Source organism: Coregonus lavaretus, assembly GCF_964263955.1.
Source record: "Coregonus lavaretus genome assembly, chromosome: 37".
Lineage (NCBI taxonomy): Eukaryota > Metazoa > Chordata > Actinopteri > Salmoniformes > Salmonidae > Coregonus > Coregonus lavaretus.
The window spans coordinates 32,457,452-32,481,713 of NC_140024.1; the positions used below are offsets into that span (position 1 = coordinate 32,457,452).

The 24,262-nt window shown below is 47.4% G+C and overlaps 1 protein-coding gene across 1 annotated transcript in view; it reads right to left on the reverse strand.

The window, feature by feature from the left end:
* Nucleotides 1–10,619: 10,619 nt before the first annotated feature.
* uacab (uveal autoantigen with coiled-coil domains and ankyrin repeats b) overlaps nt 10,620–24,262 on the reverse strand; it is a 68,998-nt gene continuing 55,355 nt past the window's right edge. Inside the window, exons 9-19 of the mRNA XM_084154467.1 lie at nt 23,736–23,773; nt 22,868–22,909; nt 21,464–21,571; nt 20,956–20,988; nt 20,612–20,704; nt 20,412–20,442; nt 20,262–20,311; nt 17,052–19,772; nt 16,678–16,833; nt 14,732–14,797; nt 10,620–13,117 (exon numbers count right to left, since the gene is read on the reverse strand). Coding sequence (XP_084010593.1) covers nt 13,046–13,117; nt 14,732–14,797; nt 16,678–16,833; nt 17,052–19,772; nt 20,262–20,311; nt 20,412–20,442; nt 20,612–20,704; nt 20,956–20,988; nt 21,464–21,571; nt 22,868–22,909; nt 23,736–23,773 — 3,410 coding nt within the window. The 3' untranslated portion in view covers nt 10,620–13,045. The remainder of the gene's footprint in view (nt 13,118–14,731; nt 14,798–16,677; nt 16,834–17,051; nt 19,773–20,261; nt 20,312–20,411; nt 20,443–20,611; nt 20,705–20,955; nt 20,989–21,463; nt 21,572–22,867; nt 22,910–23,735; nt 23,774–24,262) is intronic.

Here is a 24,262-nt window from a genome sequence, read left to right on the forward strand (position 1 = left end):
GACCCTCTCCAGGCCTTTTAGATTCGTGACAGACAGGCAGTCAACAAGGGTAGAGGGAAAGGAGGACTTATTTGGATTGGAATGGAGCCCTGAAGACAAACTGGACTAAAGGGAGCAGCAGCATGCTGTCTCTCCTCCAGACCTTGTTATTGGGCTGCCTAACCACTTCCTCATGCTGAGGTACAGGAGGTCGGAGGTCAGAGGTCAGACAGGCCCACTGACAGCCTGAGCTGGCTGGAACAACAAGGCTAGTGTGAGAGGGAACGCTGCAAAACTGCCGACTCACTCACCTCTATTACTCTCTTTCCTGCTCAAATGGTGAACTCAATACGGGATATTTTTAGGGGTGTATCTGTCCGACAATAAGGCCTGCAGACCGTCTGAAGATAGGCCTGCAGACCGTCTGAAGACAGGCCTGAAGACCGTCTGAAGATAGGCCTGAAGACCGTCTGAAGATAGCCCTGTCAATCATATCATGTGTCATGGTCTTGTGAGGCTGTGTTTGGGCAATATGTACAAAAAAAACAAAGCAGAAATACTTGAAAACATTGTTCATAAAAACAATCAGTGTTGTGGGTTATGCAACAATGACAGAATGAGTGAAAGCCCGGATTCTGGGGCCTAAAGCAGCACTGTCAGACTAGCGCTGTTTCCCCTCGTCTTTCACCACCCCCATCACAAAACACTCTCCTCTCTGTGGGGAGTTGTACCAGCACTTTGCAGTCTGTGTTTCTTCAGTGCAGTTGCTTGTCAAACCCAAACCTCCCAGCTACAGAGACTGGCAAGCCATAGGTGATACAAGTCTGCCCTCTGGAGGATGGGGGTGGAACTGCAGCCACACTGCATGAACTATTCCTTTATTTTTATTTTATTTTTTATTTAGCAGGCGCTCTTATCCAGAGTGCATACATTTTTCATATTCAGAAAAAACTAACGTTTCCCTTCTCTCCCTTCTCTCATGGGGGCATACACACACACAAATAACCTTTAACATATCCAATAGGCAAGTCAGACTAGTTCAGACAGTGTAGCCCCAGGCAGTAATTCAGCGTTGTGTCTGTAGCTGCTTAGATTGTAGGCCTATACTACTGGCATATCTTAAACACTTAGAGTTTAGGCCTTTACTACTGGCATATCTTAAACACTTAGAGTTTAGGCCTTTACTACTGGCATATCTTAAACACTTAGAGTTTAGGCCTTTACTACTGGCATATCTTAAACACTTAGAGTTTAGGCCTTTACTACTGGCATATCTTAAACACTTAGAGTTTAGGCCTTTACTACTGGCATATCTTAAACACTTAGATTGTAGGCCTTTACTACTGGCATATCTTAAACACTTAGATTGTAGGCCTTTACTACTGGCATATCTTAAACACTTAGATTGTAGGCCTTTACTACTGGCATATCTTAAACACTTAGATTGTAGGCCTTTACTACTGGCATATCTTAAACACTTAGATTGTAGGCCTTTACTACTGGCATATCTTAAACACTTAGATTGTAGGCCTTTACTACTGGCATATCTTAAACACTTAGATTGTAGGCCTTTACTACTGGCATATCTTAAACACTTAGATTGCAAAAGCTAATGAGGCATCACATGGTGAATATGTAATGGAGTGTGCTGCTATGGTAATTACCTTGGGGTGGCTAGGAAGGAAGCAGCAGGGTTAGCGATATTAAGACCTGTGCATTTTAGTCATTTACTGCACTGCTGAAGAGGAACGCTGGGTATAACATCTATAGTGAGTGATGCCATGCTGTCCCAGCCTCACAAAAAAAGGGAAGGAAAATCTGAACCAACCCGATGAAATGAAACACAGTGACAATGAAACTGGAGAGGAATGGCCGGTACTGAACTAAGAAGTTCCTTCCAACTGATTCCATCATAGGGAAACTTGCATTTCAAGTCCTAAATCTTTACATTAAATACCAACTGAGTTAGGAATTATGAATCATGTGAATAATATGGGTTTACTGTTAAAAATGTGTTGATGATCTACAATTCAGGAAATGATATTTGAGAGAGTCAGTCATAGCCAAAACCTCCAAAGCAAGATCCAATCCACTGGGAGATGAGGTGCATTTCCACATCAGTCACTAGAGAGTCAATCTACTGGCCCTGACACCCTAGGCCAGATCCAATATTTGTTGTGCAGATGATTTATAAATATTTCCCTTTGGTCTGGCAGATAGCAAGGTATGAAAGGTCTAAACCAGCCCTCTGAAGTGGAGACATGAAAGCCAGAGTCTCTAGCCCAATACACACACACACTCTCTCTTAGAAGCTCTCTCGCACGCGCGCACACACGTCTGCAGCTCATCAAGACAAACCAATTAGATTAGGTGAGCGGGGTTGACTTCCCACGCGAACATTTCCCACAGGATTAGTATTTATTTCTTCCGCCGGCGCGGGAGGCAGTCAGCGGGAAAGCGCTCATCAGAGGAGAATTTACATGGAAATTCAAGACACAAAAGGTGCAATCACAGACCGACAGGCCCGAGATCAGAGCGACGCAAACGCCTGGAATAGGTGGAGATGAAAGGGGACATTTTGGACAGTTTTAAGGCAACATTAGGTTTTAACGCCGTGCCTTGGCTAATGAGGTAATTTAATTAGGATTCTACACAGGCATCCGAGAGGCCCCTTCTACACATCGAAAGGCACAGCTCTGGATTAAAGCAGGATGCTATTTATTTACAAACCTCAATAGGTGCAATTAGAGAATATCTCACTGCGTTCTAATGCTCACGTTTTAGACACTAATTATAGGACATTAGCTAGACTGACATACCGTATGTTAGCGCCTACTGTGTATGCAGCGATGCATTGTTTCTGATAAGCATAATTTGAGGGAATTTCATATGGTACGTTTAATGATGGGAGGGACAGTGTTAATTGAAGATTAGCTACCTGGCAGAAAGAGTTTCAACCCTTGCCATCATAAAGGTGGCAAGGGTTCCGGCTGGCACAAGCCAACGCTCGCCAAGGCTACTTACTTTACAACACGAAGGTGAGCAACGAAGATCTTTATGATAACGCATATCATGCAAAATATCAGTTAATCCAAGAGTAATTTTCCACTGAAAGCGGACAGCATAATTGTTCCAACTTGCATGATAAGCCTACACCGTATGTAACACGATAGGAGGAGAAGAGTAGGTGTGCATGCTTATTGGGGAGGGAGGGAAATCAAGTTACGTAAACCAAAACTCAATCTCGTTTTAAATAGGGAGGCAATTTGTTTTCAGCACTTCTTTATTGCCATGACTGGTCAAAACAAATGTTCTCATGTCTCTCTGCAGCAGATGTATGGGGCGCAATATGTTTGGAACATCGAATCACAATACAATCAGTATCGAATTGCAATACATATAGAATCGCAATACATATCATATTGGCACGTAAGTATTGTGATATAATCGTATGATGAGGTCCCTGGCAATTCCCAGGCCTAATGCTTAGGCTAACACGTCACATTCATGTACATGCGAACAGAAAGTGTCACATGCAACACACAGAGCATTTTGTCATCCCAAAACGACTCCTTTCCAACATTGAAAGCAGATGGGTAGAGCATTCATGTTGCGCTTTTTTCCCTAAAGTGCTCTTGATTATTTGAAGGTGTTAGCTAAAGCTTACCAAATGTGGCTGTCTTTCAAGGTAGAGAAACGAACACAGATGTAGTTTTCCATTTTACAGCCTGTTTATGTCTTCCTGCCCAAGAGGAGAGTTTGCTTTCATGTGTTTAATTGGATTGTGTGACTACAGCCTTGTATAACAAATGTATTTTTTCCAATACTAATAGCCAACAGTCCCTTTTTAAAGTGGTAAGGAGTCGTCTACCTGTCCAGAAGCGACTTCACCATTCCGGTTCACTCAAACATTGTTTTAAGCTTTGTTTTACTATTGGCAGTTGCAGCTGATTTCGGGATTGTATATCGATTTCGCTCTCCTTAAATATAAGTAATCTGATTTATTCGTTTCAGTCTCTGGATTGTTTAATCAAACTTTTCACCGCCAGCTCCTGATATCAGGGCATAAAAACTACAATCTGTGTCCTGAATTAGCCTAGTGCACCCAGCTATATCGTGTCCTGATGAACTATGCTAGTTTTCCTTATTGCCAAACTTCATACATACTGCACCCTCAACTTCAAAACTCGTTTGCTAACTATACAAACATGTAGCTAAGAGAAATTATTTGTGTTGAATAGTCATGACTCCTTCAAGCTATCTGTAGTGTCTAGGGTTCGCAAAATTCCAGGAACTTTCAATAAATTCCCTGCTTTTCCAGACGTCCTTGTTGGAGGATTCCACTTTTCCTGTTTATGCCCTCCTGATTACGGGAATCCTCCAACCTGGATATTGGGAAAACCTGGGAATTTACTGAAATGTTCTCGGAATTTTGCAACCTTAGTTGTGCCGTAAGACAACGGTGGCAAAGGATGTTATTGCTACTTAACACAGATCCAAATTCAGTTTTGAGATCCACCGGCGTCATTGGTGTAGGGTTAGCTGGATGTTTCTGTCTGGTCTTGGAACTGACAACGGGCAGTCTCTCCCCTCTTGGCTCCATGATATATGTAGTGATTTTGCCAACACAGCCAGAAATGTACACAGTCTTGCACCCTTAACTTTTTTAAACTGACTACCGTCTTTGTTGATTAAATCAGACCTTATTAGTATGAGTAATCCAGGAATGTCACAAGTTAAATGACACGAGAACGCAAGAAAATACCAACTCTACAGATCGCAATCGACTACAATGAATGGCTGAATTCCTTCTGGACACGAAGGGTCCACAGAGCTGCTCTGCCTCACCACTCTATGCTCTGAGGGTACCTTGGAACCTGGGCTGAACGCCAACTGGACAATACGTCAAGCACACTACCCTCCAATTTACTCCAAAGGGGAATGGGTCCAGGGGTTTGACCTCTTGACCTTTGTTCACTCCAATGTGAAGTCCAGATGGCTCCTCAGAGAAATCATTAGCAGGAAGTGGACAGAGCGCAAAAAGGTTCTCACATCATATATCTAGCGGAGAGTCCTCTTGTTCATCTTTGTTCTGCCCAGCAACAGATTGCTTGTTAACGCAAATTACAGACTTGGGGTAGATTTGAGGACACCACTAAAGAACAGGCAGGCATGCACACGCACTAGGTAATTCAAGGTTCATAACATGTCCCTTGAGAAATTGCATACTGCATGGTAAACTGTGTAGCATGTCAACTTCAATGCTGAGCTAAAACATTGATAACACTAAGTGCAAACAAGGTAGAAGTGAGGTTATGGAGAAGCAAGGCTACAAGCAAACACAGAGTAGTAAAAGCTATTTCTTTTTATTACACAACTCATTATAGGTTATTTACAAAACAAGCCATTTCATTGTGCCATGTAATTTCTCGAGTGCCTGCCAGAGTTGAAGTGTTTGTTGTCCTGATGTGAACTGTGTGACTAATTAGACCCTAATTAGGGTTTATGAGGAGCATAATAATCACACCATATGGTGCGACTTTCCCGCGTCAGCAACAATAGTAATGAACTTGCATAGAAACACATTGAATATCGTTCATACATGGCAAAACAGATAGTCCAAAAATAAATCAAAAGGAAGTGTCTGTCCTATTTCTGAGAGGTATTAGAAAGCTCATGTTTGTTGTTTTTTTTACCCATATTTGGGGCACAAAACTATTTCCATACCTCCATTAATTTTAACAGGTGCCGGGTTACCGTTAGACGAGTCTTGTAAAGCTTGTGGGAGTCAGAGCAAAACCATATGTTTTTGTCTCAGCTTTCCATAGTATTATATTACACTGAACAAAAAATATAAACACAACATGTAAAGTGTTGGTTTCATGCGCTGAAATAAAAGATCCCAGAAATCTTCCATACGCACAAAAAGCTTCTTTCGTTTGTTTACATCCCTGTTAGTGAGCATTTCTCCTTTGCCAAGATAATCCATCCACCTGAAAGGTGTGGCATATCCAGAAGCTGTTTAAACAGCATGATCATTACACAGGTGCACCTTGTGCTGGGGACATTAAAAGGCCACTCTAAAATGTGCAGTTTTGTCACACAACACAATGCCACAGATGTCTCAAGTTTTGAGGGAGCATGCGATTGGCATGCTGACTGAGGAATGTCCACCAGAGCTGTTGCCAGAGAATTGAATGTACATTTCTCTACCATAAACACTTGTAGTTTTAGAGAATTTGTCAGTATGTCCAACCGGCCTCACAACCACAGACCACGTGTAACCACACCAGCCCAGGACCTCCACATCCGGCTTCGTCACCTGCGGGATCGTCTGAGACCAGCCACCCAATGAAACTGTGGGTTCTCACAACCGAAGGATTTCTGCACAAACTGTCAGAAACCGGCTCAGGGAAGCTCCTCTGCGTGCTCGTCATCCTCACCAGGGTCTTGACCTGACTGCAATTCAGCATCGTAACTGACTTCAGTGGGCAAATGCTCACCTTCGATGGCCACTGGCACGCTGGAGAAATTGATGAATCCCGGTTTCAACTGTACCGGGCAGATTGCAAGCGGTTTACTGATGTCAACGTTGTGAACAGAGTGCCCCATGGTGGCGGTGGGGTTATGGTATGGGCAGGCATAAGCTACGGACAACGAACAATTGCATTTTATCGATGGCAATTTGAATGCACAGATATACTGGGATGAGATCCTGAGGCCCATTGTCGTTCCATTCATCCGCTGCCATCACCTCATGTTTCAGCATGATAATGCACAGCCCCATGTCGCAAGGATCTGTACACAATTCCTGGAAGCTGAAAATGTCCCAGTTCTTCCATAGCCTGCGTACTCACCAGACATGTCATCTATTGAGCATGTTTGGGATGCTCTGGATTGACGTGTACGACAGCGTGTTCCAGTTCCCTCCAATATCCAGCAACTTTGCACAGCCATAGAAGAGGAGTGGGACAACATTCAACAGGCCACAATCAACAGCCTGATCATTTCAATGAGAAGGAGATGTCACGCTGCATGAGGCAAATGGTCACACCAGATACTGACTGGCCTTTTCCAACCACGTTAACAAGCCTATGGTGACGGACTCCCCCCCCCCCCTCAGCCCCAAGCCTATAGCCCCATGTCTTTTAGGACTGTGAAGAAAGCCCAGCCTATTTCCCCATGTCTTTTAGGACTGTGAAGAAAGCCCAGCGCTACTCTTAGCCTCTCAGCCATGTTTCCAAACACCAGCCCAAGCGGCCAACCAACCAGCCAGCCAGCTAGCCAGCCAGCATCGGTCTTATCCCTGTTAAACCACATACACAGCCTCATGTGTCGAGGGCCCGAGCAGACGTGAAAAATGGGGCCGATTTTCTGTTTGAGAGCCGGGATTATTAAGTCGTCGGTTAGAAGAGTGGCGGGGAGGGAAGTGAAGGGAGGGCAGGGTTAATCTGTTTCTGAGTAAGGTTCTGAGGGGGAAAAAGTGGAGTGGATACACCAAACATTAGCTAGCGGTTAACCAAGCGCTAATGAGGGAAAAAACAAAAAAACATTGCGCTCAGATGAAACTGTTTAGCATACGGACGTATACTGTGTCCTCATTGAGTTTCAAGGAAAGATGACTATGGCTTGTGTTAACCCCCATGTAATTACCAAAGGGGGGGGGGGTGGTGGTGGGGGGCCTGTTTCTGATCAGTGTGTGTGTGCGTACGTTTCTGCCTTTGTAAATAGACTCCACTTTAAAAGTGAGGCCTGGATGTCTGTTCTTAAGCATGTATTCGCAACATGCCCATCCACACCTTTGATGCAGCACATTTTTCTGGGACACTCAATTGAACCCAGCCTTTAGTTTTAGTTTTGGAACGTAAATAAAAATGTATCCTCCTGCCAAGGTTTGGGGCTGGGACTCCTCTGATCCCCTCCATCCCTCTCCCACCCCCTCTATCCCTCCCCCAGCATACCTACCCGCTCCCCCGCCCCAGCCCTGGTGTAAATCCTGTGAAATGAGAGGCCTCCTGTCCCCTCTCTGGTGCACACTCCCTGGTGTGTAAATCCTGGGTCAACACAGGATCAGAGTCGTACCGCAGGAAGAGAGAGAACGTAAGAATTAAGAAAGGGAGAGAGTGGGAACGAGGGCCGTGGCGAAGCGCCTTCCAAGTCAAATCAGCACCATGTGTCCCTCCAGAGCCATATTATCCCAGAAATGGACTTTATTGAGGCAACAAAGTGTTTTGGAACTCTGCAAAAACATTAGAGGGCTTGGCCGAGGGCTGGGAGGAGGGGAGTGCAGGGGCCTCTCGGGGGATCAATGAGAAGAGAGGGGGGGGCAGGGGCCCCTGGGTCTGTGTACAGTGGCCCCCACTGCAGCCTGGCAGGCTAATGGCCTATTACTGACAGAGATGTGGTCGGCAATCCCAGAGAGGAAGCAGAGATGGCAGCAGCAACCTCTAGACTGACCTGACCACAGGGGTTAGGGAGGGTAGGAGGGAGGAAGAGGGGAGGAGAGAGGAAGAAGGGAATAAGGAGGGTGGGAGATGGAGTGATAGGTAGATTGATAGAGAGAGGTGGAGGTTGGGTGAGAGAGAGAGAGAGGAAGAGAGACCAGGGCAGAGGGAGTGGAGCCAAAAGCGATGGAAACTATTTGTATGACATGTGGATGGCCCTTGCAGCCACGGTCGGCGTGTAATAATAAAGTGCAGCTCTGCTCTGAATCATGGTGGGAGAAGGGAGGGAGAGTTAGTGGGGTGGCAACTACTGAGTGAGGTAACAAACCACAGGAAAGCCCAATGGAGGGTGTGTATGCGTGTCAGCATCCCTTTACAAGTGTTCAGTTTGAACAAGGGACAGGAGGGGAGGAGAAGGGGAAGGGGTGGAGGGGAGGAGAAGGAGAAGGGGAAGGGGTGGAGGAGAAGGGGAAGGGGTGGAGGGGAGGAGAAGGGGTGGAGGGGAGGAGAAGGGGTGGAGGGGAGGAGAAGGGGAAGGGGTGGAGGTGAGGGGGGGGGGTTAAACGACATCACAGCACTGTGATCCTTATGGGATGATGAATGTTTGAAGGGGGAAAGGAGTGTGTGTTTGGGGAGGGCAGCTGGTTCTGGTTAGGGCCCTGGAAATGAGATTAAAGGGAAATCTCCAAACAGATTGAATTGTATTTGCCATAATTGCTGAGAACAGCTCATTCAGAGCAGACCGCAAATAATAGAGCAATAAAACCATGGGGAAAAGGTCTGCCATGTGAAACCAGTCTGTCTCCTGCAGCAAAGGTCTGCCATGTGAAACCAGTCTGTCTCCTGCAGCAATCAAGCCTCAAGTCTTGTATCAGTTAAAAGGTGCGTGTGAGTGGGGCGGGGTAAGGATGCATCTACTCTACATTCTAACACATTCTACAGTGTGTACTGTACTGCCAGAAGACCATCTCCTACTGAAGCCGTTTGATCTCATTATATTCAGACTTACCATTTCTAAACCACCTCAACCATATTGTACTGGACGAACCTGAGGCTTACAATCAGAACCCCAGATAACCTAGACTTCCAACCCTAACCTGTACATCATTCCAAATAGGAATGTTACTCTCTAGGGAGATGTTCTGGATCTCTTTGCAACTCCAACTTTAGAGCTTTGAAGAAAAACGAAACGTTGGAAAGAAGAGAACAAATCCGTCCAGGGCTACAAGATAAAAGTGAGCGCTGTATGAGGCTCTCTCCCTCTCATTCCAGGGTTGATTGTGTTTAAAGTGAAACCACATGAACTGTACTGCTCCCACTCAGAGAGAGAGAGAGAGAGAGAGAGAGAGAGAGAGAGAGAGAGAGAGAGAGAGAGAGAGAGAGAGAGAGAAGGAGAGAGAGAGAGAGAGAGAGAGAGAGAAGGAGAGAGAAGGAGAGAGATGCAGTACCAGAGGAAACAGGCAGACAGGACAGCATTACCATACTGACTATAACATGGTGAAACTCAACACTCATCTGTTACCCACTACACAGCTGGTTGATTCCCACTATAGGACCGACCCCAACCACACAGCTGGCTGATTCCCACTATAGGACCGACCCCAACCACACAGTTGGCTGATTCCCACTATAGGACCGACCCCAACCACACAGCTGGTTGATTCCCACTATAGGACCGACCCCAACCACACAGCTGGCTGATTCCCACTATAGGACCGACCCCAACCACACAGCTGGCTGATTCCCACTATAGGACCGACCCCAACCACACAGCTGTCTGATTCCCACTATAGGACCGACCCCAACCACACAGCTGGCTGATTCCCACTATAGGACCGACCCCAACCACACAGCTGGCTGATTCCCACTATAGGACCGACCCCAACCACACAGCTGGCTGATTCCCACTATAGGACCGACCCCAACCACACAGCTGGCTGATTCCCACTATAGGACCGACCCCAACCACACAGCTGGCTGATTCCCACTATAGAGCCGACCCCAACCACACATCTGGCTGATTCCCACTATAGGGCCGACCCCAACCGTAATGTGCTGGCTGATTCCCACTATAGGGCCGACCCCAACCGGAATGTGCTGGCTCGAAATCATTACATTACCATCACCAGGTATATTGAAGCATCGTATTCTCAGTCTTCATTTTGTGTGGAGTAAGGAAATCAACAACACAGTTCTCTAAGTTAAGCACTTTTATTTACGTTTTTTAACACTAATTCACAAACAAAAATACATCCTTGCAAGAAAAACATAAAACAACCCATTTCAACAGATTGGTCTAGATTTTAAATAACTGGATTTAACTTGTAAATTCTATTATTGGAGAGAGATATTTATTACATGATCCTCAAATAAAAATAAATCAAATTTCCAATGAATCTGTTTATGTTAATTTCAAAATGAAATTTCAGAAATCACATTTTAGTAACTTGATCATTGTTGTATAGCAGTTAGTATATAGAGGATTTAGTATGAAACGGCTGAATTATACATTTCAATATGCTTGGCAAAGCATGTTAGGCAAAAGACAAAAGCATCACTGAGCTTCTTCATACTGTTCCGCTAAGCCTTGTGTGTCCGAAACCACACCCTTTTCCCTACAACTTAGTGCACTACTGTAGACCTCCTGGTCAAAACAGTACACTGTGTAGTGAATAGCGTGCCATTTCAGACGCAACCTTAGACTTCTCAATCCATATAAATAGAGGGATTCATAGTATCCCTACAAAATGGCATCCTAACTGTTGCCCTAAAGAAGGGTGTTTCTACCTTTCTACTCCAGACCTGCTGAATTTCATTGTTACACCTACGTTGTTTATTAATCAAAGTAGTACAAAGCCATGAAAAAAATATTATCAGTGTAAAGGCACAGGAGACTTGCTTGACTCTCACGGACACCACTCAAAATGAACCACGACAAGTCCCAAAAAAAATAGCTAGTCAAATGAATACATCAGCCAACTTGGCCTGCCAAGTCTTGCCACTAGAGGGCACTCTTGCTCCAGCAACAGGAGATGCTGCACTGCAAACACTAGGACACAGCCAAGGCCCGGTCTAGAACCCCTGTCCACAACTCCCAGCTTCTACCCCTCTGTGTTTTTGCAGATCTGAACGGGGACTGGACAGGTGTAAGCCAAGTCATCTACGTGTAGGCTGCCCTGATAGTCTCTGTCTTACACCTATCCTGTTCCTTTAGATCTGTGACCACCATAATGATAGGGGCTAAGGTTCGTTTTAGGATTGGGCTACAGTGTTGTTCGCCATACAGTCCTTGACTCAAATCCAGCATTGCCCCTTGCAGAGCCCCACATACACCTTGCTGTGTGGGGTCTATGACTTAAAAGAGACTGCTTGAGGAGTGTACAATTCAGTGAAACGCATCAAGACGTTAGTTTGGACCTTTAGGGAAACAGTCGCTGTGCCCCAATGCCCCAAGATGGGGGAGTCCAGCTCCCAAACTGAATGAATGGGTAACTTTAGGGGTTTCTGGTTTGAAATGACCAGGGCGTGGTTCTAGAATTCACCACAGAACCTGAAAAGATGAAGACGAAAGACGTGAGGGAGTCGATCGCCACGGGGGAATGTGAGTTAACAGCGGTCTTTTGCTGCTTGTGTTTTCAGATCCATTTCACTGCTGCGACGTCAGGAGGATAATCTAACCGGTGGCCTGATCACCCCACCACAACTCCTACATAACACCCTATATTATGCTAAACTCATATAGTCCGAGAGGAGATTTGCATTCATTCCGTATAAGAAGAGTTTTCTTACTGAGACTTGCCAGCTAGGCATTGAATATCCTGTTTCATGGAGCCTTAAAGTAGAGTCGGGAAGAGACAGGCCTGCATAGGTAGTTCATCATGCTAATGTTTTCAAAGGACATTAGTACATTCTACTGGTCAGCAGCTACAGTATCCCACCATGAATCAAAGAGCTTAAGCCAGATACTGAGTCGTCACCTATGCTGAGGTTTATCCACCTAGCTAAAGGACAACACAGCATCTACCCTTACCCTCCATCTACTGTATATCTACCCTTACCCTCCATCTACTGTATATCTACCCTCAATCTACTGTATATCTACCCTTACCCTCCATCTACTGTATATCTACCCTTACCCTCCATCTACTGTATATCTACCCTTACCCTCCATCTACTGTATATCTACCCTTACCCTCCATCTACTGTATATCTACCCTTACCCTCCATCTACTGTATATCTACCCTTACCCTCCATCTACTGTATATCTACCCTTACCCTCCATCTACTGTATATCTACCCTTACCCTCCATCTACTGTATATCTACCCTTACCCTCCATCTACTGTATATCTACCCTCCATCTACTGTATATCTATGTCCACCCACAACACTTGGTCTTAGTTCTGTTGAAACACACAAAACAAATCTAGGCATATAGGGAGGATTATGTATGAATACTAAGATGGATCTCTTCCCACACCCAACACACACAATCTGAACACACACGGGCACACACTCGCCAGGCGCCCACAGGGGCCACAGCGGGGGTGCTCCGTAGCTAGGGCTGTGTGAATGGTGGATTTGAGTCAGCGGATAGTGTTTTGTTGTTGCTGAATGGACTTTTAGCAGACAAACTCCTGTCTCATGCGGATGATCTGCAGCAGGGCGGCTTGGACGTCCTCATCCATGTGACCCTGGGAGAAACAACAATAACAATGGGCTTGAGATGATCCACTTGTCCCGTATTTCACAGTTATGGCAGCAGTGTGGGCTAAGGGCCAGTCCAGTCTTACTGCTGTCGTCAGCAGTGTGGGCTATGGGCCAGTCTTACTGGTGTCGTCAGCAGTGTGGGCTATGGGCCAGTCTTACTGCTGTCGTCAGCAGTGTGGGCTATGGGCCAGTCTTACTGGTGTCGTCAGCAGTGTGGGCTATGGGCCAGTCTTACTGCTGTCGTCAGCAGTGTGGGCTATGGGCCAGTCTTACTGCTGTCGTCAGCAGTGTGGGCTATGGGCCAGTCTTACTGCTGTCGTCAGCAGTGTGGGCTATGGGCCAGTCTTACTGGTGTCGTCAGCAGTGTGGGCTATGGGCCAGTCTTACTGCTGTCGTCAGCAGTGTGGGCTATGGGCCAGTCTTACTGGTGTCGTCAGCAGTGTGGGCTATGGGCCAGTCTTACTGGTGTCGTCAGCAGTGTGGGCTATGGGCCAGTCTTACTGGTGTCGTCAGCAGTGTGGGCTATGGGCCAGTCTTACTGGTGTCGTCAGCAGTGTGGGCTATGGGCCAGTCTTACTGCTGTCGTCAGCAGTGTGGGCTATGGGCCAGTCTTACTGCTGTCGTCAGCAGTGTGGGCTATGGGCCAGTCTTACTGGTGTCGTCAGCAGTGTGGGCTATGGGCCAGTCTTACTGCTGTCGTCAGCAGTGTGGGCTATGGGCCAGTCTTACTGGTGTCGTCAGCAGTGTGGGCTATGGGCCAGTCTTACTGCTGTCGTCAGCAGTGTGGGCTATGGGCCAGTCTTACTGCTGTCGTCAGCAGTGTGGGCTATGGGCCAGTCTTACTGCTGTCGTCAGCAGTGTGGGCTATGGGCCAGTCTTACTGGTGTCGTCAGCAGTGTGGGCTATGGGCCAGTCTTACTGGTGTCGTCAGCAGTGTGGACTATGGGCCAGTCTTACTGGTGTCGTCAGCAGTGTGGACTATGGGCCAGTCTTACTGCTGTCGTCAGCAGTGTGGGCTATGGGCCAGTCTTACTGGTGTCGTCAGCAGTGTGGGCTATGGGCCAGTCTTACTGCTGTCGTCAGCAGTGTGGGCTATGGGCCAGTCTTACTGGTGTCGTCAGCAGTGTGGGCTATGGGCCAGTCTTACTGGTGTCGTCAGCAGTGTGGGCTATGGGCCAGTCTTACTGCTGTCGTCAGCAGTGTGGGCTATGGGCCAGTCTTACTGGTGTCGTCAGCAGTGTGGGCTATGGGCCAGTCTTACTGGTGTCGTCAGCAGTGTGGGCTATGGGCCAGTCTTACTGGTGTCGTCAGCAGTGTGGGCTATGGGCCAGTCTTACTGGTGTCGTCAGCAGTGTGGGCTATGGGCCAGTCTTACTGGTGTCGTCAGCCTCAGCCATTTAGGACACTATCGTATCAACAATCACATTTATTTTCATATATAAACACACACACATATATATATATATATATATTTATTTTTTTGTCTTCAGGAAGTTCCTGGGCAACAAAAGTGCAAGAGATGCCAGGGGGGCCTGTGTGTTATATTTTACTTTAACTAGAAAGAAATCACACACACTGACATATACACACAAACTGACCTGTGCTGCACTGAGGAGATGAGTTCTATAGATTGAAACCACCTCTCTGTGTTGACTCTCAGCATCCTGTGAGAAGAGAGGGAAAGAGAGAGAGACGTGATGAGTACAGGCCCACTTTGTGCTGACCTGGCTCCACCTTATCACGCATCTCAGAAATACGCCCGTTTCTTACAGCAAAATAGATGGCATCCATATTTTCCTGAAGTTTTGCCAACCTCGAACGAAAGAGCCAAGAGCGCGAGCTCCAAATCAACATGTGGACCCGGCCGTGGGTTCCATTCAGAGCATGAGTAATGACGTTTTCAGGATTCTAAGATGCGTCTCGGCCTCTGGATCTCATTTTCTTTTCGTCTGGGTTCTGGCTAGCCGCTACACCAGTTCATTCTCTGCCTCCATCATTTTAAAAGGCTCAAAGTGAAGACAGAGAAGAAGACGGATGCCGTCGTTGAAAATCAGGTGCACAGACGTTTGTTTTGTTCAGCCTCGCATAGTTTCCAGCTCAGGGGCAAATCGGCTGTAATACCACACCGAGAGTGTTACTGTAATTATACGACTGACTAATAGTATTTTGTATGCACTGTAAGAGCATTGACACAGATTTTCTGATGTACTGATATAGCCACAGGGAATGGGTTCATTTCCAATAATGTGGGAGGAGGATCAATCATGTCTGGACCAAACCTCTATGTTATCAAGGTAATTAACAAATGATGATGACATCCCATAATCGGTAACTAACGGTGGACTGAAAAAAGCTTTCGTCCCTACTAAAGAGACCCATTATGTTTAGATGCAGAGAGTACGGAGTGAATGATTATGGCGTTAGGGCAGCATATTGACATGACACCATGAGTATAAATGGCAATACAATTAAGTATGAATGTCACTATGTAGGCAAGTAAACTGTTACAGCTTCCCACACTAAGGGACCACAACAGAAATAAGTCATTGACTTTGTGTCGTCCCTGACGAGTTTTCAAATGTACAGGTATGTTCTGTGTGTATGTATTTTTTAAACTGTCAAATAAAGGGCAATGTCACAGAAACGCTAGGTTAGCTCCAACTGGCTACCAACCACTACATCTGCAGTGTGTGTGTGTGTGTGTGTGTGTGTGTGTGTGTGTACAGTGAGGGGAACAAAGTATTTGATATTTGATCCCCTGCTGATTTTGTACGTTTGCCCACTGACAAAGACATGATCAGTCTATAATTTTAATGGTAGGTTTATTTGAACAGTGAGAGACAGAATAACAACAACAAAAATCCAGAAAACGCATGTCAAAAATGTTAAATTGATTTGCATTTTAATGAGGGAAATAAGTATTTGACCCCTCTGCAAAACATGACTTAGTACTTGGTGGCAAAACCCTTGTTGGCAATGACAGAGGTCAGACGTTTCTTGTAGTTGGCCACCAGGTTTTCACACATCTCAGGAGGGATTTTGTCCCACTCCTCTTTGCAGATCTTCTCCAAGTCATTAAGGTTTCGAGCCTGACGTTTGGCAACTTGAACCTTCAGCCCCCTCCACAGATATTCTATGGGATGAAGGTCTGGAGACTGGCTAGGCCACTCCAGGACCTTAATGTGCTTCTTCTTGAGCCACTCCTTTGTTGCCTTGGCCGTGTGTTTTGGGTCATTGTCATGCTGGAATACCCATCCACAACTAATTTTCAATGCCCTGGCTGAGGGAAGGAGGTTCTCACCCAAGATTTGACGGTACATGGCCCCGTCCATCGTCCCTTTGATTTTTGACATGCGTTTTTCTGGATTTTTCTGTTGTTATTCTGTCTCTCACTGTTCAAATAAAACTACCATTAAAATTATAGACTGATCATTTCTTTGTCAGTGGGCAAACGTACAAAATCAGCAGGGGATCAAATACTTTTTTCCCTCACTGTATATGTGTGTGTGTGTGTGTGAGAGAGAGAGTGAGTGTGTACACGCACAGCCAGCTGCTGCTGCAGGCTCTTGATCTGGGCCTGGAGTGTGTCGATGTGCTGCATCTGTCTCTTATTGGGCGCGGCGTTGCTGGCGTATGCCAGCTGGGACAGACCATTCAGGGCCTGCTTCAGTCTCTCCACGTCTGTCAACAGCTCGGTGATCTGAAACACACACAAAGCTGTTAGCACCAGAATATACATAACCATCTACATATTTAGAAAACCTCATATCAAAGTACCAAAGTATTGCCAGAAAAACTAAAAACGGAGAAATTGAGATCTTACCAAATGTAATTACTACCGTACTTTTACCACATACATTTAGGTTGATTTTATTTATATTAAATGGCCAACAATTCAATGCTGAATATTTCTCCTACCTTCTTGTCTTTGACCTCAGTCTGCTCCGCCGACATCTGGATCCTCCTCTGGAACTCCCCGATGGTGCTGAGCGACTCCTCATACCTCTCCTTCAGCTCCCGGATCTCCCTATCCATGGCGTCGCTCTTCTCCTGCAGGGCCTCAGTTTCCACCCTGGCCCCGGCCTTGTCCTCCCTGGCCTGGGCCACCTCACGGTGGAACACCTCGCACTGCTCCGCCAGCGCAGATAACCTCTCGCCCAGCGCCACCGTCTCTTCCTCCAGACGTTGCTTCTCGGCATTCAGCTGGCTCAACTGGTCCTCTCTTCCTCCGAGTTCCTCCAGGGCCTGGGTGGCCTGGAGCAGTTCCAACTGCAGGGCTGCCACGTTCTTGGCCCTCTGGGCGCTGGTCTCCTGCTCCTGGCGAAGGGAAGCGAGTAGCTGCGCCACCTGCCCCTCCAGGGCCTCCTTGGCCTGGGCATGCTGCTGCAGGAGGACGGCCTGGTCCCCGGAGCATCCCTGGAGCTCCTTCTCCAAGGCGCAGGCCCTCTGGGCCTCTCCACGCTGGGCCTCCCTGGCTTTCTGGCACTGGTCCTGGGCTTGGTGGATGGTGCCCCTCAGGGCTCGGTGCTCGGCCTCGTAGTGTTCCAGCCGGGCCGACTCGGATTCCAGGCGCTGCTGCAGGCTCTGGATGTCAGTGTTACACAGGGCGTTCTGCTCCTCTAGTTCTGCCCTCTGCACAGTCACATCTTTGTACTGCTGCTCCAGGTCCACCAACCTCAGACTCAGCTCCTCCATTTTACCCCTATATTCATCTTCCACCTCCTTGTGCTTTTCACTGGCGACAAAGCCGGTCTCCATTCTCTGCTGCACAGACTCCATCTGCACTTTCAGTTTCTCTTTCTCCTGCTTGTGACGTTCCCCCTCCGACTTCTCCTGGTTGTACTTCTCTTGCATCTCCGAGAGCTTTCCTGTCAAGTCTTTTAGCTTGGTGTTGTAGGAGTTCTCTCTCTCCTCTATGGCGGTCAACGGGACAAACTTGGACTGGATAGCTTCCTGGATGGTGTCTAGTTCTTTCTTCTGCGCCTCCATTTCTTGGTGAAGCTTTACCGTCTCATCTTGGGCAGACTGGTAGCTTGCTAACGCCTCTTTTGCCCGACACTCCGCCTCAACAACAGCATTGCTCAACTTAACCCTTATAGCTTCATGGTCTATAAGGCACACATAGTCATGTTCTATCATCACCTGAACATTCTCCAGATTCTCTTTCAACTCTGCACTACCCTCTTTCACCTTCTGCAACTCTTCCTCACTTTCTCTGCCCTCCTTCTCCAGTTTGGAGAGCTCAGCCTTGGCCTTCTCCAAAGCATTACTCAGCTCCGTATTCACTTGCTCATGTTTCTCTCTGGACACATACTCTCCATTTAGGCTCTGTTTCAGAGACTGGTTCTTGGCGGTGACCTGGCCCAGCTCCTTCTCTCGCTCTTCAAACCTCTTCTGGAGCACTTCCAGTTCCTTCACCAGTTCAGCGTTGCGAGCATTCAGGGCTCCCACTTCGCTCTGGAACTTCTCGGAGGGCACGGTAGCGCTCTGCAGGCTGGTGACGCTCTCACACAGGGTGACCCTCTCCGTTTGCAGCCTCTGGATCTGCACCTCGGCCTGGCCGTTCCTCTCTGCGGCCTCCACCAGCCTCTCCTCCAGTTCCTCCACAGCTCTCTCCAGGGCGCTCTTGGCCTCTTCGTGGTCCTTGAGGGGGATGAAGTTGGTCTCCACCCTGCTGTTGAGCTCCTCCAGCTGCTCCTGGAGAGTCTCCCGCTCCTCCTCGCTCTCCTCTACCTGGCGGATCAGCGCCTGGCTCTTGGCAGTTACGTCCGCCAGCCTCCTCTTCAGGGAGGAACTCTGTTCCTCCAGGGTCGTCCTCATCCTCTCATGCTCCTGCAGGGGGATCGCTCCTGTCCTGGCCTGGGCTGGCTGGTTGTCCATTTCCCTGTGTAGCTCAGCCACCTCCTCCAGCACGCGGTCGTAGTCCTCCCGCAGCTCTGCCAGCTGACGCTCCTTCTCATCCACTGCATTGCTCAGCAGATTCTTCATGTTGTCGAACTTCTCTGCCGGCACAACCTTCTGTGCCTGGGTCTCCTTGATGAGGGCCTCCATGTCCAGCAGAGCCCCTGCCAGCTCGTCCCTCTCCTCCCGCAAGGCTTTCAGCTCCTGGCCCAGCCGCTCTGCCTCCACTGCCAGCTGGCCCTCGCTGCTCTTGTACTCCTCCAGAGCCTTCTCACTCTGCTTCAGGTGGTTACGCACGCGCCCCACCTCGGCCGAGGCGCCCTCGTACTTGGCCTTGACATCGTGGAGCTGGGCGCGGAGCTCGTCGGCCGCCTGGCCTCCTAGGTGCTCCTTGACCGCCACCACGTGGGCCTGGAGCTGCTTGACCTTGGCTTCAGAGTCCAGCATCCTCTTCTGAACGTCCCCCAGGGCCTCCTCCAGCTCCTGGACCTGCCGGTCCGCCTGCCGCTGGATAGTCTCCCGGCTCTGGGCCAGCTCTTGGCACTCCTGGCTCTTGCGTGCCAGCGCCGCCTGCAGGCGGAGGGCCTCCTCCTCGGCAGTCTGCTGCCGCCTCCTCACAGTCTCCAACTCGCGCCGCAGGGCCTCCACCTCCTCGACTGGGTCCCAGGTCACGCCAGGACGCCCCGCAAGCTTCAGGGGACGGGACAGTGAGTGCGACAGACCGGACGACTGCAGCACCTACAGCAGGAAGAAAAGTTTCACGTGTGTGGATTGATTTGTTCAATTTACACACACACACACACACACACACTTCACACACCCATTTCTCACAGCAGTGTCAGTTCAATATTGGTTTTGCAGTCAGAGCTGACTTGAAAAAAAGTCAGTTCCACTATAGCGACACGAGAGAGAATACTGAGAGGATGTGAAGGCTACAATATGAGAAAAAAATATCAATTTCAAAGTTGAGCCCAAACTGTAAAAAAAAATACCTGCAGCGGTTTAAGAGAATAAATCATAGATCTTTCATTTGCTGAGGGGCAGACAGCTGACCGTACGAAATGAGAATTAAATCGCTTATTTGGCTGTCAGAGAGCTGATAAGCTCATGGTGGCTGACTGGACTAGAATACACAGCAGATATGGTCTGTGAGTTTAATACTGTATGACGGTTTTCTTGTCATTGCAGACCATAATGTTCCAGAAAAAACGAGGAAGTCTGGTTTACCTGCGCTGAATCCAGGCTGTGAGATTGTTTGACGAGGAAGTTGTCTTTTCCTGCCAGAACAAATAGAGATGATTCAGAAGATGTCTTTTTATTTCCAAGTCCTCTAATTGTATGTCCTGTTCTTTGATATCTCAAAGAGAGCTCCCTCACCTTTAATAACCGACTGGCCAGAGTAGTCCCCCTGAAAACACATAACATACAGTATGTTCACATAACCTTAGACAACCTAAGAGGAGCTCTTATTATTATTATTATTATTATTATTATTATTATTATTATTATTATTATGTAAAACCCCATGATGAGTTCATATGCTGTAACAGGGTTGGCATTTGGCAGTGGTCCCTCACCATGTGGCTCCTGAGCTGAACCTTGACAGTCTCCGGGGCCCGAGCCCCCTCCTCCCGGTCTTTGGCACTCAGTAAGAGCTTCAGCTGTTCCCTCTGACGCAGCACAAACACAACGTGGAGCTTTAGAGCAGATCAACAGCTTTGCAACTTTAGTTGCATTTGAGGACAATAACTTTCAGATGAATAGAGCCATGGCACGGTATCCAATCGACTAGTTCGACATTCACACTGCACTCAAAACACCCACAAACAAACAGGCATGCTAATTCATCTCTCTATATCTATAGGTGAAACCTTCCATCTTTTCTTCCCACCCCAAGCAATGGAGTTCTGGCTGTCCTTACCTCTTTATGGATGCTTTCCACAGTATGCTTTTCCTGCGGGGGAGATATAGAGAATTACAAAGTTAAGTATCAGAGGGTTTGATAAACAACTCATTACCATATAGAGTACCTGTCACCGGCCAAGTCCTTATGTTTTTCTTGAAGCACAAACTGTTTGATTCCCTTCTCAGTGACCTTCCGTGTTAGTCTAGAAGTTGTCTACACTACTTTCTCTCTGTGAGTGTGAGTGTGAGTCTGTGTGAGTGAGTGTGAGTGTGAGTGTGAGTGTGAGTGTGAGTGTGAGTGTGTGTGTGTGTGTGTGTGTGTGTGTGTGTGTGTGTGTGTGTGTGTGTGTGTGTGTGTGAGTGTGAGTGTGAGTGTGAGTGTGAGTGTGAGTGTGAGTGTGAGTGTGAGTGTGAGTGTGAGTGTGTGTGTGTGTGTGTGTGTGTGTGTGTGTGTGTGTGTGTGTGTGTGTGTGTGTGTGTGTGTGTGTGTGTGTGTGTGTGTGTGTGTGTGTGTGTGTGTGTACCTGACTGAGCTGCTGCTGCAGTAGGTTAACCTTGTCCATCAGAGCCCTCTGCTCCAGGTGAAACTTCCTCAGAGTCTCCTGCTGGCTCTCATTCTGTCTCTCCAGGTCCTGACAAACGTCACACCATTAGAAGTCACAATCCAGTCAAATCACACAAATCTAAGTAAGCCTTCTCCGAGCCAGAACAGCCCATAGGGAAGGATCCTACCAAATGTTTCTGTAGCATGAGGTAGCTTGAAGTACAAGTATACCCCCTGGGCAGGATGCTAGTCTGTCCCATGGTCTTAAGGCGTGAGCATGCTTCAGTTCGGCCGAACTCGGCTACCCGAACCGAACGAGTGTGCTCGGACACTCCCTTAAAAAAGACCTTCGGTGGCCTCCCGAGTAGTGCAGCGGTCTAAGGCACTGCATCGGGATGTCCATGTCCCATCGCGCTCTAGCGACTCCTTGTGGCAGGCCGGGCGCCTGCAAGCTGACTTTGGTCGCCAGTTGTACTGTGTTTCCTCCGACACATTGGTGCGGCTGGCTTCCGGGTTAAGCGAGCAGTGTGTCAAGAAGCAGTGCGGCTTGGCAGGGTTGTGTTTCGGAGGACGCATGACTCTCGAACTACACCTCTCCCGAGTCCATACAGGAGTTGCAGCGATGGGACAAGACTGTAACTACCAATTGGATATCACGAGATTGGGGAGAAAAATTGGTAAAAGTAAAAAAAAAAAAATACCTTTACATCTAACTAAGATGTTTGGTGCAGTATTTCAGTTTTTCTCAATGAAAACGTGCATGAAAACGAGTCGTCTCTCGTTGAATGACAAAAACTTTATTGAAGAATCCATACTGTTGACCAATCACCGACGAAGGAGCGTAGATTTCGTCTCTGAACTTCGGCTTGCCTCTAGAAAACAATTAGTGTGCCCGAACAGTTGAAAAAACCCTTACCGAATTTCAAAACTAACAAACGTCATAAAATGTCATCATAATATATGCACAAACTCTTCCGAACTGGGAAGCATGCGGACGCCTTTACCCCAATCCATCTCCTTAATGTTGAGTGCCAAGCAGAGCGGCATCATGTCCCATTTTTAGAGTCTTTGGTATGACTTGACCGGGGATCGAACCCCCAACCTTCCAATCTCAGGTGGACAGTAACCGCTGAGTTGGAAACACACATCTATAGATCTGTTTAAATAGATCCAACAGTAAGTATAAATTCACTAGTACCTTCACTTATCCTGGACATTGTAGAATCATGTCACGCTGATGCTCAGCCCAGCCTATAGATTCCCCTACATACTGCTGGGTATATCTCGCTTTAATAATATCCTCATACATTCAGACCAGGTAATTACATCCCTGTCCATCACAAAGCACTATGAGGTCAAACTCAATGTAGAAAATAGCACTCACCCTCATGTTGGCTTCAGCCTGTTCAGTCATCTCTACTGAGTGCTGTGGAGACACAGGTTATCATTTAGCCATGACTGACCGGGGGGGGGGGGGGGGTGTTACTTGATGGCTAGTGGTAGCAGAGAGGAAGAGGTGTCCGCAGAGAGGAAGAGGTGTCCTTAAATGCAGTTTCTCTGGCGGTAGTGACATTATGAAATGAACTGCGATTATCCATCGTCACTAGGTGGCAGTAATGTCCAACTGAATGTCGGAGCGCGAGTCACTTGGCCTCCATAGGAAACAGTGCAAAACATGACAACTCACTGTTTACCGTATGATAACACCCAATTAAGCAAACACCTTCAACACAACAGTGATTTTGATCTCTATTCAATATTAAATCAATGGAGTGGCGAATGTGGTCAGATTCAATAGAGCAGAAACTGAACTTTAGTGACATTTTGGTATCGGCTCGTTCAGAAGTCACAGATGCCCTCTATCGCTCCATGTTTACAGAACACATGACCCAGGAAGTGCCTTGATGTGGAAGTGTTAACAGAATCAATTAAAAAAAAACATCCTATTTGCTTGATGGAGGTCACGTCAAACCTTTGGTAAGCCTATCAGGTAAGCCTATGAGCCGGCTCACCTTTTCAACAATGGATTCACCCAGAGGAAATAACAGTTGAAATGTCAAGCCATTACCATGCATCTGATGGTCTTAACCCCGCTCAATAACAACTACAGGCTAATCAACAGCTCAAACAGGGAGGCATTACCCTAGGAGATCTTTTCTTTGGAGATATGTGTGGTTTATATTGGATAGTTAATATCCGTGCACAAAAATCAGTATGAAGGTTGGCAATTAAAGTGAGTGCTGCGTTGTTACCTGTCGCTTTTTCTGCTCCATCTTGGCAGCTTCTTTTGCTGTAGATACAATGAGAGAAACGACTACAGGGTCAGTTTACACACGTCAGAGCAGCACGTCACTCATATCGTTTTGGATTTCATCTATACAGTATGCGTTCTCATAACCAAGTCATTCAGGAGACTGAGTCAGTCTAAGGCACTGCATCGCAGTGCTAGCTGTGCCACTAGAGATCCTGGTTCGAATCCAAGCTCTGTCGTAGCCGGCCGCGACCGGGAGACCCATGGGGCGGCGCATAATTGGCCCTGCGTCGTCCAGTGTAGGGGAGGGAATGGCCGGCAGGGATGTAGCTCAGTTGGTAGAGCATGGCGTTTGCAACGCCAGGGTTGTGGGTTCAATTCCCACGGGGGGCCAGTATGAAAAATAAAATAATGTATTCACTCACTAACTGTAAGTCGCTCTGGATAAGAGCGTCTGCTAAATGATGTAAATGTAAATGTAAATGTAAGTGATACAAGGACAGTACTTTCACACTCAGGCACAAAGAT